This window comes from Micrasema longulum, unplaced genomic scaffold (assembly GCF_059751315.1).
Source record: "Micrasema longulum isolate JH-2025_06_02 unplaced genomic scaffold, ASM5975131v1 h1tg000692l, whole genome shotgun sequence".
Lineage (NCBI taxonomy): Eukaryota > Metazoa > Arthropoda > Insecta > Trichoptera > Brachycentridae > Micrasema > Micrasema longulum.
This window is the reverse complement of record NW_028277888.1, coordinates 218,735-237,142: the sequence shown is the minus strand read 5'-3', so window position 1 is coordinate 237,142 and position 18,408 is coordinate 218,735. Positions and strand designations below refer to the sequence as shown.

Genomic DNA, 18,408 nt, shown 5'->3' with positions numbered 1-18,408 from the left:
ACTTTGAACTTATCTGAGAAATTTGTAATTTTGTTTCACGGGTTTTATTTTTGTCAGTTAACATTTTTACTATAGAGATGGGGTTCCACAAAAAAAGTGACCAATAATAATTATGGTTCCATAGACAAAAATGGAAACTGCTGTTCTAAAGCATATGATATTATGTTTATCAAATAATCAAGTTGTGGTCCTGTGGCTAGTATCTCGGACTCATAGATCAAAGGTCAATCAAAAGGAATCCCACTCTACCCCAACTTGATTCCCATTTTCTAATAGTGAGTTATTTACAAATCGTTGAAAATGGCCCTCAAAATTAAATATTTGGGTAAATCATAAGAACTCAAATATTTCTTTATTTAAAAAAAAGAAAAAAAGTTAATAATAATTGTGTAAAAAAAACAGTTTTTTTTTTTTTTTTAGATTCTAATTTGTTTTTTACCTTCTTATGACCGCGTGCCCAGTTTCAAAAATCACCGCACGCCACTGATGCATATATATATGCACTGATTTTTATTTTATTTTTTATTAATAACAAATAAAAATACAATATTACAACTAAATAAAATTTTTTTTTTTACATTAGATTAAATACATATATTTACATTAACGTTTCCCATTACGTAAAAGAAATAAACGATTCTTGTGTACATAATGGGGAGTGACGTCCTACAAAAATGTTTAATATACCTTCATTTATTATTTGAAATATATGTGTATTTTGTACTTAAATTATTAATATTGTAATCCTACAGCAAGCACAAGATGTTCCTTCTTTATTGGTGTGGTATTTCGTTTCGTTTTTTGTTTCTGTACTTTTGCTTTATTATAGATTTCTTTCTGTTCACATGTAGTAACTTTTTTATTATATTAAAAAACATAAAAAAATATTTAATCACTAATAACTGATAACATAAATTTCAAAATAAGTAGGTACATCATTTATATTTGAGGCTCTTTAAAAAAAATGTGTGTGACGGGGGTAGGTCAAGCATTTTTTGTGGGTTTTCCAATGTAATTTAATTATCGAAATGTGCTCTGAATTAATGAGAAGACTCATCTTATCTCGTAACGAGGCTGTCAGTTATCTGCTTGCTTCTAGCCGCTAGTATAAAAATGACTTTTCATGTAATCGATAATTGTGTCTAATCGTACCCATCTCAGGTGGGTACAATATAATTTATGATAATAATATACTGTTAGGCGGACTCTGTGGTGTAGTGGTCAATACGCTTGGCTCACACACGAAAGGTTTCGGGTTCGATTCCCAGTGAGAACACAAAAAATAAAAATGTGTTTTTTCTCAAGCCTGGGTGTCCTGTGATGTAATTCACCACTGTGATTGGGCCTCCTGGCCTGTTGTGGTGCAAAAAAAAACTTTAAACTCTAAATGATGACTATTTTATTACAAACATAAATTAAATTATAAGTATATTAAGTCTTATATTTAATTCTGTTCCATCTAACGGCAATTCTATGTATTTAAAAATACATGTGAACAAATGTTATTCTAAGATTTTTTTACTGAAATCTATTTATAATCTTGAATAAAACATTAAGAAACAAATATTGTTACAAACGGGAAGTAAACATTAAGCTGCCAAATATCAACATTACTGTAAAAAATATATTTAAAATGCATAAATAATTTGAACATGAATTACCAGACAAGTTGGAGTAACAAATGTTAAACATGGATTCTCCATTCCGCCATAGGCAAATGAAGGAGGAAGCACAAGCAGATCATATATTCCCCACACATAGGGACCGCATATGTCTTCAGCAGCCTTCAACATTTTATCAGTCTCCGAAAATTCCCAGGCACTTTTCTCAATTATCTCTTTCTCAGACCAAATAGTTGATCTATAATAAAAAATATATATCTGTAAAACATACTGATTTATATTACAATTCAATTACACATTGATAAAGCTGTCAAATGTTTGTTCCAAAAGAAAACAATCATCTGTAAAAACATAATTTAGTTTGATCACATATTACCTACACAGCCCAATGTAGATGATACTCGTATGATACATACTGATAATCATGGTATAAAAGTTATTTCAAACATTTTTATCACACAGCGACTAGTGTATTATATTATATACATACTAGCCTTTGTGATTTATTTAAAAAATCGCCACTGGGGTGGATAAAATTTTAAACAAAAAGTCAGTTGCACGCGTTCTGTCAAAATCTGTTCTGTTAAGATTTGATAAATAAAAGTTGTATTATATTGACATAAAAAGGCAAAATTTACTAAGCGACAGGTAACAACTTTACTGAGAAGTCAATAAAAGTTTTTTTATTTTTTAAATTAAATAAAAAAAGATCATGTATACTGATTATATTAGCACATAATACAAATAATAATTTGAAATATGATATTTTTGTTATTTACATTTATTTATTTCATTTATTTATTGATTGAGATTTACATACATACATGTTTATATATTAAAGAGAAAAGAAACAAGAAAGAAAAAAAACAATTTACATATACATAGATGGTAAGTAATTCACACATAATATATATATTCACATTGGTAAGTATTTGTTTATAATATTATTAAAAGTATCTATTCATATTAACATTAATTTTGCCACAAAACCAGTTTCATAACATGGTTAAATTTCTGGTCTAGACGATCAAAGAATCGAGTAAAACCTCACCCACATGAGATGGAAAAAAAATTAGAAATACGGAGGTTCAAACAGAGACCGAATGGTTAATATTTCGTAGTGTAAAGGGATCACTTCAATCAGATGATGATGGCTTACGAGCTCTGTGAATGCCCACTATACTTTTAAAAATAAATACAGTTGATTCAGATCTTTAATAAATCTTTGCGTATGCGTGCATGATAGAACTTTTCAAATAAAATATTCCAGTGTGCCCACTAACAAAAAATCAATTTGATGTTTACATGGTTCTCCGACAGGCACACATTGGGATGCAATGTTTTTGTTTATTCGTCAACCTATTTCATCTGATGAACATGATAGGGTCTGAATAGTTTTTGTTATTATTCTACTTCTTCAGTGCAGCCTGAAGTTGCATAGGTCCCCCCATATTTCTTCATTGAGATCGGTCTCTTATAAGTCGTCTCCATAGTGGACCTGCTATTTTTTTCATACCATCTGACCTCCTTCTTTTCCTTTTTGAGTTCTTCCTAGATATACGAACGCACTGTACTTTACCAATTAAAAGAAAAAAAAACTTTACCTTGGTCCGAGAGTCCTGGATTCCAAGGCTCCTACAGCAATGGCCAGCAGGTAGGATGGAATGGGGACAGGTTGGGAGAAAGTGTGCCTCTTCCCTTCTCCATGGGGTCCCGCACTGGACCCCTTGCGGATGGCACTCATCAGGACGGTGAATTCCCCGGGAGCCGTTACATCGGCATTGTAAGTAAACTTTACAGCTGGTGTATCTTGACAAGGGAAAACAGATCGAGCATGGATTGCCTAGAAAAGTAAATACATTTACATTAATTTGTTTCAATATTTCAATGCTTTAAGGCTTCAACAAAAAAATTATTACGATTTTTAAACAATAATATTTTGAGTACATCCAAATTTTTATTTATATATACATATTATGCTCTTTTACTTCACCAAAATCAGCAGATGGAAGAATTATTTTCAAAAGCAAATATTAGCATAACCCCTTTTCAATATTATTCATACATTTTGAATAATTTAAAGATTTATTGTTTTGTGCAAGGTCGAATACTGAGCTCCTTTAATAAGTCCTGACAGTACCTGACATTGCGAAAATAAATATGGGTGTTTTTTTCCAGCTGTCTGAGGAGGATCTAACCATTGTAGAGCACTTGCTTCAGGAGAAGTTTCATATTGGATTGATATGTCAAAACTGTAAAAAAAGAAAACAATTAATGGAGTAATATCATCGACCTTTTAATACACATATACGCGCCCTGAACCCGCAAAAATGATGGCACTCAACTCATGTCCAAACGCTCAGTCATGCCCAACGCGTATTTAGTCATTCTTTAACCACCAGACGGATGTGACGTGAGCTTGACGTTTAGAACAGAAATCAAAATGACCGCTTGTATCGTAAAAACTGTTTGGATAAACATTGCCAAAAGGATGGTGTAGTTTTTCATCGGTAAGTATTTGTTAATAAGTCTATATTCTTAATGTAAAACTACGCCTAGTGGCACAAGAGTGAAGCTCTTCTTACTAATAGAATGCAGTAAATAGTAGAATTTAAGGAAAGAAACCGACTGGGATCCATAAAAAAATAATGTAATATGTTGTAAACATTTCCATACAAACTTTTTTTAATATAATAATTTTAATACTGTTACTATAATATTATGGGGATTCTCTCTTTTTTGGTAGTGTAACGTACGCGTTACCACGATGAAAGTTTCGCCGGTTCGTCACCCGCGTCTGCCGCAGTCAAGCTTCCCGGCGTAAGTGGGAAGCCGCCCTCCCAGACAGAGCCAAAGACAAAGTCGGAAGGTAGGAGCACAGCTGCGCCGACCGCAAGTCAACCTCAATAGCCCTGAAAAGGACTTTCCACCCGGTCCAAGTGGTGCAGAGAGGCGAAGGCAGTCAGCAGGCAGAGCGGAGCGAAGAGCGAAGTGCAGGAAGGCGAACAGGACGGAGAACGGAATAAAACACGTGTGAACTGTTCAGAGTTAGGAACTCAACTGATTTAATATTTCCAATTGACCGCCTTATAAAGCGGTGCGCGTCGGGCTCCGTGAGTCGGCCATCCCACCCGCGCCGGCTGCCTCGGAGTGGTGGGGGTAATCTTTCCCCGCCACTCGCTACATGCCGCCGGCCGCAGGTGGCGTAAATACGGGCGCTCAATGCCCGTACGGGCCATTTCGTCGGCAGCCGCGACGCGCGCAACATGACATTTACATAATATATTTTTATACATTTTATTCATTTTAACCTAGCTATTTTTCCCCGGTAATACTGAGGCCAGGCTCGAAAGTGACCATTTTATCTTTATTGAGAGCCCAGCCATCAGTTCTATACATTTACCGGGGATCCTTTCTAATTATTGTATTATTTTAAATTATTCGACTTTTAGCTCCAGGTGGATCGCGCGTGTGGTGAGGCAGGTGAACAGTGCCCCATAGCGCTTTTCTTTTCTTCGGCCGTTGGTGATCATCATCGGCCCGAAGAAGTCAAGCCCGCAGTGCGTGAACGGCGGCGTCCTGAAGGCCAGTCGGGCCTCAGGCAGTTGCCCCATCAGCGGGGGTTGGGGCCGGCTGCGCAGCATTTTACACAGCGGGCACCATCGTGTTATCTTCCTCACAGCCCCGCGGAGTCGCAGTATGAGGTAGCTGGCTCTCAGGTCGGCGATCGTCCTCTCGACTCCCGGGTGGCCACCCTTCCGGTGGCTGTGCGTGATCAGCAGCCGGGTGTATGGGCAGGTCCCGTCCATGATAGGCGGCGCGCTGCAGTCCTCTGCGAAGCTCTGTGCCGCTTGGATGCGCGTTCCCATCCGGATGATTCCCTCTTCGTCTAAGAAGGGTGCCGCTGCATGGAGGCGGCTGTGCGGCGGGATAGGCGCCTTTCGTCTCAGGAGCTCCAGCTCTTCTCCGAAAGCCGTCTCCTGGGACCGCTTCAGCAGCATGATTTCTGCGGCCCGTGTTTCTGAGGCGTAAAGTTCAAAGGTCCCCCCTGGGGACGGTAGGGACTCGTGGCGGCGGCATCGTGCGATGAATCGCAGCACCCATGCCGTCGCCCTGACGAGTCGGGTCCACGACGAGAAGCGCTGCACCTGGGGTAGGGCCTCCGTCCGTCTGATGTGGCCCACGAAGTGGCGGGGTTGTTTCCGCTCCAGCGTCTTCTCGTCCGGTTGTTGTAGTAACTTCTTCTCTTTCGGCCAGTCGGCTTCCCCTTTTCTCAGGAAGCCGGGGCCTCCGAACCATAGTCCCGACCTCGCAAGGTCGGGTGGGCCCTTGTCGCGGGTCCCTATGTCGGCTGGGTTGTCCTTGGTGGGGACCCATTTCCAGTCCCGTACGTCTGTGAGCTCGTCAATCTCGCCCAGCCTGTTTGCGACGAACGTGCTGTACCGCAGTGGGTCGGTTCGCAGCCAACACAGGACCGTGCTGGAGTCCGTCCAGAACACGGTTTGGGTGATGAGAGCTCGACTCTCTTTTTTTATGGTGGCGGCCATCCTTGCAGCTAGTAGCGCTGCCTGGAGTTCTAGTCTAGGCACTGACAGAGGCTTTAGGGGGGCCACCTTGCACTTCGCCATTGCGAAACTTGTGGTATCGGCCCCCACAAAGTATGCCACTGTGCAGCATGCCTGCTCTGACGCGTCGCAGAACACGTGCAGTGTCACGGGTTTTTTCTGCCCTTGCAGCGAGCATCTCGGTATTGTACAGCCGTTCGCTGCCAGCAGGTCGCGCCATTCCAACCACTTTTCGGCGTGGTCCGGTTGCAGCGGTTGGTCCCAACCTGTGTTTGTCCTCCAGATGGCTTGCAGCAATATCTTCGCCCGCAGTTGTGTTGTGACCAGTCTCCAGATCGGTGAGTGATTTACATATATTACTAATCCATTGCATTTCTCGTCTTTCATTTTTGTTTTCGGTATTTTGTCGTTTGCCATTTTGTAAAGCCATTTTAGTGCGCGTCCTTTAGTTCATTTTCTACTAAATTCAGTAAACTCACTAGCATCATCTCCTTTTCTCAACGGTAAATTCATTCATTTTAGATTCGTGTCGTGTGACGTTTTTTTTTTTTGACCGTGCGTTCGTTTATTTCAATTGACATTTTTTTTTTTTTTTTTTTTTTTCTTTTCTTTTTCATACTTTGCGTGGTGTCCACTTTTTCGAGAAGCGTCCATTTGCAATCCGTGTGACGTTTTATCAGTGGCGTCAGTTATTAAATTCGTTTTCCGTTTCGCGCGGCGTCCATTTTATTCGAGAAGCGTCCATTTGCAATTTGTATAGTGTGACATTCTATCAGTGGCGTCAGTAATTAAATTCATTTTCGTTTCGATTAACTCGTGTTGCTTCCATTTTTGTTTTCGAAACGTTGTTTTATTAAATTTAACTTCCGAAATCAATTTTCTCAGCATAAAATCAGTAGCGTCACTTTCATTCATCGTATTTATATACATATTTTTTCGTAAACTCGTGTTTATTTTATTCGCTTCAGTAAATTTCTTTATCTTTTCATTCAGTTTTATTTTAGAGTCTATTGTAAATTGAGTCAACAAATAATCAATAATTTAGCTTCTTGTTTCTCTAAGTAGGTACTGTCAGTAAATTTTCGCTTATTTTTTTTCTTTTTTTTTTTTTTTTTCTTTTTCTTTCTGGCAATTTAAATTTTGGGAGTAGGTACCATTTTTCTTTTTTTTTTTCTATTTAAAATCGTTTTTGTGAGTTGGTACCTCCATTCTACTCCGCGTGCATACATCCGCTTAAAATCAATTCAGTTGTGTTGTGACCAGTCTCCAGATCGGTGAGTGATTTACATATATTACTAATCCATTGCATTTCTCGTCTTTCATTTTTGTTTTCGGTATTTTGTCGTTTGCCATTTTGTAAAGCCATTTTAGTGCGCGTCCTTTAGTTCATTTTCTACTAAATTCAGTAAACTCACTAGCATCATCTCCTTTTCTCAACGGTAAATTCATTCATTTTAGATTCGTGTCGTGTGACGTTTTTTTTTTTGACCGTGCGTTCGTTTAGTTCAATTGACATTTTTTTTTTTTTTTTTTTTTCTTTTCTTTTTCATACTTTGCGTGGTGTCCACTTTTTCGAGAAGCGTCCATTTGCAATCCGTGTGACGTTTTATCAGTGGCGTCAGTTATTAAATTCGTTTTCCGTTTCGCGCGGCGTCCATTTTATTCGAGAAGCGTCCATTTGCAATTTGTATAGTGTGACATTCTATCAGTGGCGTCAGTAATTAAATTCATTTTCGTTTCGATTAACTCGTGTTGCTTCCATTTTTGTTTTCGAAACGTTGTTTTATTAAATTTAACTTCCGAAATCAATTTTCTCAGCATAAAATCAGTAGCGTCACTTTCATTCATCGTATTTATATACATATTTTTTCGTAAACTCGTGTTTATTTTATTCGCTTCAGTAAATTTCTTTATCTTTTCATTCAGTTTTATTTTAGAGTCTATTGTAAATTCAGTCAACAAATAATCAATAATTTAGCTTCTTGTTTCTCTAAGTAGGTACTGTCAGTAAATTTTCGCTTATTTTTTTTCTTTTTTTTTTTTTTTTCTTTTTCTTTCTGGCAATTTAAATTTTGGGAGTAGGTACCATTTTTCTTTTTTTTTTTCTATTTAAAATCGTTTTTGTGAGTTGGTACCTCCATTCTACTCCGCGTGCATACATCCGCTTAAAATCAATTCAGTTGTGTTGTGACCAGTCTCCAGATCGGTGAGTGATTTACATATATTACTAATCCATTGCATTTCTCGTCTTTCATTTTTGTTTTCGGTATTTTGTCGTTTGCCATTTTGTAAAGCCATTTTAGTGCGCGTCCTTTAGTTCATTTTCTACTAAATTCAGTAAACTCACTAGCATCATCTCCTTTTCTCAACGGTAAATTCATTCATTTTAGATTCGTGTCGTGTGACGTTTTTTTTTTTTGACCGTGCGTTCGTTTATTTCAATTGACATTTTTTTTTTTTTTTTTTTTTTTCTTTTCTTTTTCATACTTTGCGTGGTGTCCACTTTTTCGAGAAGCGTCCATTTGCAATCCGTGTGACGTTTTATCAGTGGCGTCAGTTATTAAATTCGTTTTCCGTTTCGCGCGGCGTCCATTTTATTCGAGAAGCGTCCATTTGCAATTTGTATAGTGTGACATTCTATCAGTGGCGTCAGTAATTAAATTCATTTTCGTTTCGATTAACTCGTGTTGCTTCCATTTTTGTTTTCGAAACGTTGTTTTATTAAATTTAACTTCCGAAATCAATTTTCTCAGCATAAAATCAGTAGCGTCACTTTCATTCATCGTATTTATATACATATTTTTTCGTAAACTCGTGTTTATTTTATTCGCTTCAGTAAATTTCTTTATCTTTTCATTCAGTTTTATTTTAGAGTCTATTGTAAATTCAGTCAACAAATAATCAATAATTTAGCTTCTTGTTTCTCTAAGTAGGTACTGTCAGTAAATTTTCGCTTATTTTTTTTCTTTTTTTTTTTTTTTTCTTTTTCTTTCTGGCAATTTAAATTTTGGGAGTAGGTACCATTTTTCTTTTTTTTTTTCTATTTAAAATCGTTTTTGTGAGTTGGTACCTCCATTCTACTCCGCGTGCATACATCCGCTTAAAATCAATTCAGTTGTGTTGTGACCAGTCTCCAGATCGGTGAGTGATTTACATATATTACTAATCCATTGCATTTCTCGTCTTTCATTTTTGTTTTCGGTATTTTGTCGTTTGCCATTTTGTAAAGCCATTTTAGTGCGCGTCCTTTAGTTCATTTTCTACTAAATTCAGTAAACTCACTAGCATCATCTCCTTTTCTCAACGGTAAATTCATTCATTTTAGATTCGTGTCGTGTGACGTTTTTTTTGACCGTGCCGGTCGGCCGGATTGCACATACCCGCTTAACTTAAATTTTGGGTTTGTAGAATGGTTCTTAGAACCCCTCCACGGAGAACCCGAAAAGATCCTCCTGACAGATCTTTGCCGGGAGGCCCACTCTCTCCTCCCTCTCCGATTCCTTCAACATCGAAAAAAGCATTTTCGGATGATGAAGAATGCCCCGAAGAGCAAAGTCATGAAATTGTCATGATACTTTCGCCCACAGATACCATTAAATCAAAAGCAGAGCAAGCGATTCGCGCATTGTCAAATAGTGGAAACATTAAAAGCTCCATTAAAACAGAAATTCGTGACTGCCTCAAAGCTATAATTTTTGCAAATACTGCTATTGCCGCTGAAGCTTCGGCGACAAAAATTCGCTTTGAAGCAGAGTCTCTTAAAGCACAACTTTTGTATACTGAGCAGGCTCTTGTACAAGAAATAAAGCATAGTGAAGCCTTGACCTCGTTCAAAGCACAGATTACTATGCCCCAAAGCTCTTCATTATCGCCTGCTACCGCATCCTCAGCCATAAGCTATGCTCACATTGCAGCAACCAATGCTAAGCCAGAAAGCGGTCTTTCTATCGAGCCTATAGTTGTAAAACCCAAAACACGGCATACAGTAGTCATCCAAGGAAAACTGCCCACAGCCAGCGAGGCCCTGGAAAAAACCATTAAAAGTAGCATCAACGTGGTAACATTAGGCGTTGGAGTTCGGTCCCTAAAAAAGACGGCCAACAATAAAGTTATTATTCAATGCGACACTGAGGACCAATGTAAAAAACTCACAAGCGAAATCGCAAAAAATAATGAGCTCATTGTACAAAACGGCGCTAAAATTAGGCCTAAAGTTATTTTAAAAGGTGTGGACGCAGATCTCACAAAAGAACAAATCATTGAGGCCCTTTTTAATCAAAATGACTTTGACAGCTCTGCATACCAAACGGCAGAATGTAAAGCAGCAGTACTTTTCACTCTGCCATTTAAAAAAGATAACAGCCGTAAATGTGCTGTCCTTGCGGTTCAACCGCAAATTTGGACCCGTCTCGTAGAGATGGGCAGAGTCAATATCGGCTACGCTAAAGTTGGGGTAGCAGAGTATATTTCATTAATATCTTGTCAGAAATGCATGAGCTACGGACATTCCGTGGCTCACTGTAAAAATAAAGAAGTGTGTTGGAAGTGTGGTGGAGAACACCGCGCAGCCCAATGCACAGAAAAGGGCAGCACGACCAAGTGCAATAACTGCATCTTGGTCAACAAATTGTATAAAACAAATACTCCAACGAACCATAAAGCTCTATCATTAGAGTGCCCGGCGCACCAGAGGCAAATAAATAGGTATAAGAACATGGTTGACTATGGCCAGTAAACCATTTAGTATCATTAAAGTTGCTCAGGCTAATCTACAAAGATGCGAATCTGCCACCGTATCGTTTCTCAAAGAGGCGGTTGAACAACATTTTGACATCGCTTTAGTACAGGAACCGTATGTTGGAAGCACCGGTAAAATTAACAAATCTACGTATGGAGGAAAGATTTTCCAAAAAAGAGGCTTAAATTTCCCGGTCAAGGCAGCCATAATAATATTTAACCAGGAATTTTCTAAAAACTGCATTTTACTTGATAAATATAGTAATAACGCCAATATCTTCATTGAAGCAACGGTGGAGTCGCAACCACTAATAATCGGCTCTCTTTACTTTTCACCGAGTGAAGACATTGACTCCAGCCTGAGTAAATTCAACGCAGTAACGGAAGACAAAGGCCAATGTAAAATCGTTATCGGTGCCGATGCAAATTCTAAAAGCATTTGGTGGGGGAGCGATAGAACCGACAAAAGAGGCGAGAAAGTCGTTGACTTCATATCGCAAAAACAACTACATATTGTTAATACAGGAAACCTGCCTACTTTTGAAACCATAAGAGGCAGCAAATTATTAAAAAGCGTCATAGACATCACGGTTTGCACCTCCAACATGATCGGCCTAGTCGACAAATGGATGGTTAATAGAGAAATAGCAGCACTGTCAGACCACAATGGAATAACATTCGATTTGTTATTAAAAACTCATTTATTCACTAAAGATAACGCTGATACAACATTTCTGTACAAAACATGCAAAGCAAACTGGGACAAATTCAGCACAACCCTAACAAAGATATTAAAGGAAAAGGGTCTATCCCAAACAGATATCGACTCTAATAACGAACAGAGTGTCCTAAACAGACAAGTCAGCCTTTACACTGACGCAATATCTGAAACTTGTCGATCGTCAATACCCACTATGAAAACAGCGCCTCTCAAAAAATGTCCATGGTGGACAACGGAATTGACTAAAATGAAAAAAGACGTGACTATAGCTAAACGTAAACTTGTGAACTCAGCCGCTAGCCGGAGAGTAAATGTCACATTACCAGCCTATCTGGAGATTAGACAAAAATATAAAAATCTGATTGCGACAACCAAAATCCAGAGCTGGAAAAATTTCTGTTCGGCACAATCGAAAGAAACCACGTGGTCAACAGTGCAAAGAATTCTCAAATCAACGCAATATCGCCCCCCAGAAACTCTAAAGTTCCAAAATAAACAAACAACCTCAGCGGAGGAGTCGGCCACCGAGCTTCTTAGACATTTCTTTCCCGATGACTCATTGTCACAAGAATCAGCCGAGCAACTTTTGATTAGACAAAACAAAGAAGCAGCGCTTCTAAAAAATAATGATGTACTATTTACCGAACTAGAAATAAGAAAAACACTTTTAGAATTAGATTCCGGAAAAGCACCGGGTCGTGATCACTTCACTGCAGACATTTGCCAGATGGCGTTCAAGCTCCATCCAGAAATTCTTGTCAGCATATATAACGCTTGCCTTAGAGTTGGCTGTTTTCCACTACTGTGGAAAATAGCAAGAATAAAAGTTATACCCAAACCGGGCAAAGAAGACTACGGCAATGTCACTTCTTATAGACCCATTGGACTCTTACCAGTCTTGGGTAAAGTCCTAGAAAAACTTTTAATTAATAGAATATCATGGAAATTCAACAAATATAATAAATTGAGTCCTCGCCAATATGGTTTTACTCGACAAAAGAGTACAGAGGACGCCATGCTTGACGCAGTAACTTGCATCAAGACGGCAACAAGGGAAGGTTATCACGTGTGTGTGATATCCCTTGACATCAAGGGAGCGTTCGACAATGCCTGGTGGCCTCACATCCTCCGGCAACTAGCGCGACTTGACTGCCCCTTGAACATATTTAACATGTTCAAGGACTACCTTTCGGATAGGATGGTAGAAATAAAATACGCAGGAGCCAGCTCAAAGAAAGGCTCCAATAAGGGTTGCATACAGGGATCTGCTTGCGGCCCGGTGCTTTGGAATATCGTCCTAGACGAACTTTTACAAAAAGAATATCACTGCAATGTTCATTTACAAGCATTTGCAGATGATGTACTACTGGTCATAAAGCACAAAGACATTAACGTTCTGGAGAGTATAACTAATGAAACGCTCTCCTCGGTCACTGAATGGGGAGACAAAGTCAAATTGATATTTTCAGAGGAAAAAACTAACGCCCTCTTCATAACTAAGCGCAATAAGGCGCAGGCACCTTGCCTTTTCATGAAGGGAAAAAGAATTAACTTCGTAACAGACTGCAAAATCCTTGGAGTGGTACTAGATGAGAATCTTAATTGGAGTAAACACGTAGATTCAGTAACGAAAAAAGCGACAAAAATCGCAAACAAATTAATATTCATGGCCAAGCCAACATGGGGTCTTAATCCTGAAATATTGCGGTCAATTTACATTGGAGTAGTGGAACCGATGATCACCTATGCTGCGGCGGTGTGGTCGGAAGCGGCAAAAAGGAAAAATATACAGGCGAAACTAAATAGAGTACAGAGATCTATGGGAATAAGAATATGCAAAGCATACCGCACGGCTTCCCTTACATCTGTACAAGCAATAGCTGGACTGATTCCACTGGACTTAAAAGTTAAAGAGCTGGGAGAAATCTATAATACGAAGAAGAATCTCACCATCACTAATAGACCAGATGATCAAAGATACCAGGGAAGGATAGCGTACACGGAACTGCCGCATCCAAGCGAGCAAATAGGTGAAATCACCAGTTACCCAGACTCGTACGCAAGAGTCAAATTCCCCGTCGAAGAAATCGATATATACACGGATGGAAGTAAAACTGAAGGAAAAGTGGGAGCAGCTTTCGCCGTGTTTAATAATGACGGAGAAGTACACAGAAAGAAACTTCCCATGGCTGACTACTGCTCGGTATTCCAAGCCGAACTCTTCGCCATTATGAAAGCCTTAGACTGGGTCTCTAGCAAGACGAGCAACTGGAAGACTGTCAACTTGTTGTCAGATTCTAGAAGCTCTGTTCAAGCACTTGAAGACGGGGCTCCCGACAATCCGATGGTTTTCTACATCCAAAACTCATCTCGGATCTTAAAGTCCAAAGGCATCGATTGCAAATTTATGTGGATTCGAGGCCATAATGGCCTTGCGGGAAATGAAAGAGCTGATGAACTAGCTAAAAGCGCAGCTCTACACGTAAAAACCGCAAAGCTTTACACTGAATTTCCACTTAGTTACGCCAAAAGAGAATTAAGAAGTCTGACTTTAACAGAATGGGAAGAACGATACCAAAGCAGCACCACTGGTTCTGGAACCAAATACTTTTTAAAGACACTAGAAGAGTGCAAAAACTTCAGAAAATCAAACACGCCAACATTCGAGTCAACCCAAATTCTAACGGGCCATGGAGCCACACTCTCTTATCTTCACAGATTTAAATTGAAAGATAATCCGGCTTGTCCTTGCGACGCACAGACGGAGCAAAACGTAGATCATCTGTTGTTTCACTGCCCCATGTTTGCCATAGATCGATTCTCTTTCGAAAAAGAGTGCAACAGATTAAATGTTCCATTTGAAGATTTTACGCAGGTACTTCAAAACAGGTTACTCTCCGGGATGTTCGTGAACTTTGCTAAAGTAATTATAGATAGAATAAGACCCATGAACAAGTAAAGAGGCTGGCACTCTATACTTGTCATAACAATCTGTGATAATAACAATATTAAAATGTAAACTAATCAAAATTTCTCCACAGATACCTCCCTTTCCTGTTAAGGTTTCTCATGGTTCCCTTAACACTTGGACGAATGTCGGAAAGCGAAACTAGCCCATGAAAACAGAGGTTATAGGTACACAAAACACAAACACGCAAAATGACTCACATAAAAACGAACACATATAACAAAATACATAACACAAACAAGTATAGTCGCATTCGGGGGCGCCGACACATGTATTTGTGTTAGTGCTTTTGATGTGATTGTAAACTAATTGACAGTACACAAACACTTACACGTAAAATCATACACAAAGCACTAACACTAAAAACAGCACAAATATATCACCTTGATAAATAATAAGCAAGGGAAAAACAATGCAACACAACCAAGAAAAAAAAAAAAAAAAATATCTTCGCCCGTATCGTGAGGCACGCAATGAAGCCTACTGGGTCGAAGATACTCATGGCGGCGCTCAACATGCCGCGCTTGGTGGGTCGCTCCGGGATGGCTGCACTTTCGGCTCCGTGCCGAAATATAAATAGGTCGCTCTTGGGATCCCATACGATCCCAAGGACCCGCTCCGTCATTACTTCTTCCCCTATGGTGACTGCTGTATTGGCCCGGTCGTCGGCCTTTACTTCTTCCAGGACATCTGGTTTGTTTGAGGCCCACCCGGTGAGCCGGAACCCGCCATTGCCGAGTACGAGGGTAACATCTCGTACCAGGCTTGCAGCTGTTTCTTCGCTGTCTGTGGCGTCTAGGTAGTCATCCATGTACATATTGTGCTCGATCGCCTCTGCTGCGGCGGGAAATTCTTTCGCGTGTGCTCGTGCGACTGTGTTTCGCACGAATTGCGCGCTGCTGGGTGAGCACTTCGCTCCAAACATCATGGACGCGAAGACAAACGTGTCGGGCTCCTGCCCGTCCTGCGTCCGCCATAGGAACCGCTGCGATTGCTGGTCGGCTTCCCGGATTCTTATCCGCAGGAACATCTCCCGCATGTCGGCCGCGATGGCTACTCGTCCCTCTCTGAAGCGGATCACGTTTCCGAGGAGGGATGAAAGCAGGTCAGGTCCCGTCAGTAGATGGTCGTTCAACGCCGTCCTCTGGAACTGGGCGGCGGCGTCGAACACGACCCTTATCTTGCCAGGCTTGTTGGGGTTTGTCACCGCGAAGTGGGGCAGGTACCATTTGCGCGAATGGTGGGCGTCTACCTCCTCGCGGCTTAGTTTGACGGCGTATCCCTTTTCAATATAGTCCGCCATCTTGGCGCGATATGCGATCGCCAGTATCGGATCCTTCCGTAGTTTATTTTCCAGGGAGTGCAGCCGCTTCATGGCTGCTTGCCGGTTGCAGGGCAAAGAATCTCCGTCTTTCGCCCACAGTAAACCGGTCTCCCATCGTCCGGATGGTAGTTGTGTGGTTGAGCTGCTCATGAGCTCCGTCGCTCGCACATCTGCGGCGCGGCAACGTTCCAGGGTGGTTACACCTAGCGAGTCAACGGCGAAGCTCTTCTTTACCAGTTCCGCTAAGTCCCTTTCACCCTGGCCGTCTGGGGGTAATTCAAAGGCGGGGTGTACAGCCCCGCCGTAGGTGACGGCTCCTAGGGCCGTCTCGATGGTTAGCCGCCCGTCCTCTTGTAGGACTGGCGGGCCTGTAGATACCATTAGGGTGGCGTAATCAAGACCGATTAACATCTTCGGCTTGATGCCTGGCCCGTGTGTCTTGGTGCTCTTTCGGTTGCGGTGCGGCAGATCCATGACCCGCACCGTCTGTGCCTGGACACCAAATTCCTTGTTTCCTTTAACGAGGATTACGGATACACGCTGTGATTGTAGCGTGTCCGTGTTCCCACTGGCACCGATGAGTCTCAACTCCTCGCAGGCCCCGGTGGCGCCCACTGCACGGGCGACATCCTCCTCGAGGAGAGTTACCGATGAACCCTCGTCTAGTAGTGCGTGGATCTCCATTGACCCACGCGGGCCCTTCAAGGTTACTGGCACTACCTTGAAGGTCACTGGGACTTCCGTTCGCCTTGTCAATAAGACTTGCTCGTTCGGCGTACTGTCCCCTCTCTCGCGGTGTAGCGACCGATGATGCCGCCCGTGGCACTCGTCGCACTTTGCCGCTTCACAGGTGGTCGTTTTGTGTCCCGGTTCCAGGCATCCGTAGCACACGAACTTGGCACGCACAATTGTCCACCTCTCCTCTACCGTTTTCCGGAGAAACTTCCGGCATTGTCCGAATGCGTGTCCACTCATGTCGCAGAACAGGCATTTTTTGTCCTGAGTGAGAAACACGTGCCTTTCTTGGGTACGCCTTTTCTCCACTCGGGCGGGTTCCGTGCTGATCCCGATGCAACCCGCATTCGGTATTGCACCGGTCAGTCTCGCTAGCCACAGTGCCAGATCCCTGGGGGTAGCTTTTCTCTCGGTATCCGCTCGTGACATAATCCACATCATCCTCTCGACTCGTGGCAGCTTCTGAGTCATCTCGGACAGAAGCTTCGGGGAGGAGAGGTGGCTTCCATCGAGGCCTTCTACGGTCGATACGAAGTTTCTTATCGCGACCGCGTAGTCCGTCAGGGCCTCCAGGGATGCGTTGTCGGCCAGTTTAGGGAGTTTTCTTATCCGCTCCAGTACTCTGTCCACGACGATCTCCGGGTGTCCAAAGGCGGCCTCTAACATCTTCACAATGTCCGGCACATTTCGGGGATCTACCAGCAAAGACGACACTGTGGCCTTGGCCCGTCCTGTGAGGGCTCGTTGCAGACGGAGAATGTTCTACGCGTTTGTAAGGGAGCACATCTGTGTCGATTGATCAAATTGCGCCTTAAATATTCGCCATTCTAGCGGGTCGCCGGAGAATTGCGGCAGATCCCTAGCGCCGGTTTGCCTCGCCATGAACGTGTGCCACTCCGGCGGCTGTCTGTATTTCGTCACAGGCTCGCCAGTGGCACCCGGCGGCATGTATTCCGTGGGTAGCCCCTGTTGTACCCACGCGCTCACTGGGTCACGAAACTCGTAGCCCCCCAGTGGTATAGTACGTGCCGCTACGGGCTCGCCTGGCCCGGCGGCGTAGCGTACGTCGGCGTCCTCCCTTCGGCTGTGTGCAGGTGGCGCCTCATTGTTCCGATGCCGCTCATTGTAGCGGCCTTGTAAATGTGCGTTTGTCGCTCCGGCGTAGGCCGGCTCAGCGGCGTAGCGTGTGTTGGCGGGCTCCTTCGTCCTGGAGTCCGTCTCTGCGACCGGGTGCCTCCGTGGCACCCCGTCTCTCACCCGGCCGCTGTCGTAGTGGCTCGGCGGAAATGTGTACGCCGCTCCGGTGTCCTCCGGATCAGCGGCGTAGCGTGTGTTGGCGGCCTCCTTCGTCCTGGAGTCCGTCTCTGCGACCGGGTGCCTCCGTGGCACCCCGTCTCTCACCCGGCCGCTGTCGTAGTGGCTCGGCGGAAGTGTAAATGTGTACGCCGCTCCGGTGTCCTCCGGATCAGCGGCGTACAGGCTTGCTCTGAAGGCTGCTTCCGTGTCGGCGACAGGGCGCTTCCATGCGGCCCCGTCTCTCACCCGGCCGCTGTCGTAGTGGCTCGGTGGATGGATGTACGCCGCTCCGGTGTCCTCCGGATCAGCGGCGTAGCGTGTGGTGTGGCGTGCGGCGGCGGCCTCCCTTGTGCTGAAGGCTGCTTCCGCGTCGGTGACAGGGCGCTTCCAAGCGGCCCCGTCTCTCGCCCGGCTGCTGTCGTAGTGGCTCGGCTGCTGGA

The 18,408-nt window shown here is 42.6% G+C and overlaps 1 protein-coding gene across 3 annotated transcripts in view; it reads right to left on the bottom strand.

Moving 5' to 3' along the window:
- The window catches only part of LOC148279616 (leukotriene A-4 hydrolase), a 29,872-nt gene that overhangs the window by 5,965 nt on the left and 5,499 nt on the right, over window positions 1-18,408 (bottom strand). For all 3 annotated transcript variants that reach the window (XM_088229666.1, XM_088229664.1, XM_088229665.1), the window contains exons 5-7: window positions 3,763-3,874; window positions 3,227-3,465; window positions 1,662-1,860 (exon numbers count right to left, since the gene is read on the bottom strand). In XM_088229666.1, coding sequence (XP_088085792.1) covers window positions 1,662-1,860; window positions 3,227-3,465; window positions 3,763-3,874 — 550 coding nt within the window. The remainder of the gene's footprint in view (window positions 1-1,661; window positions 1,861-3,226; window positions 3,466-3,762; window positions 3,875-18,408) is intronic.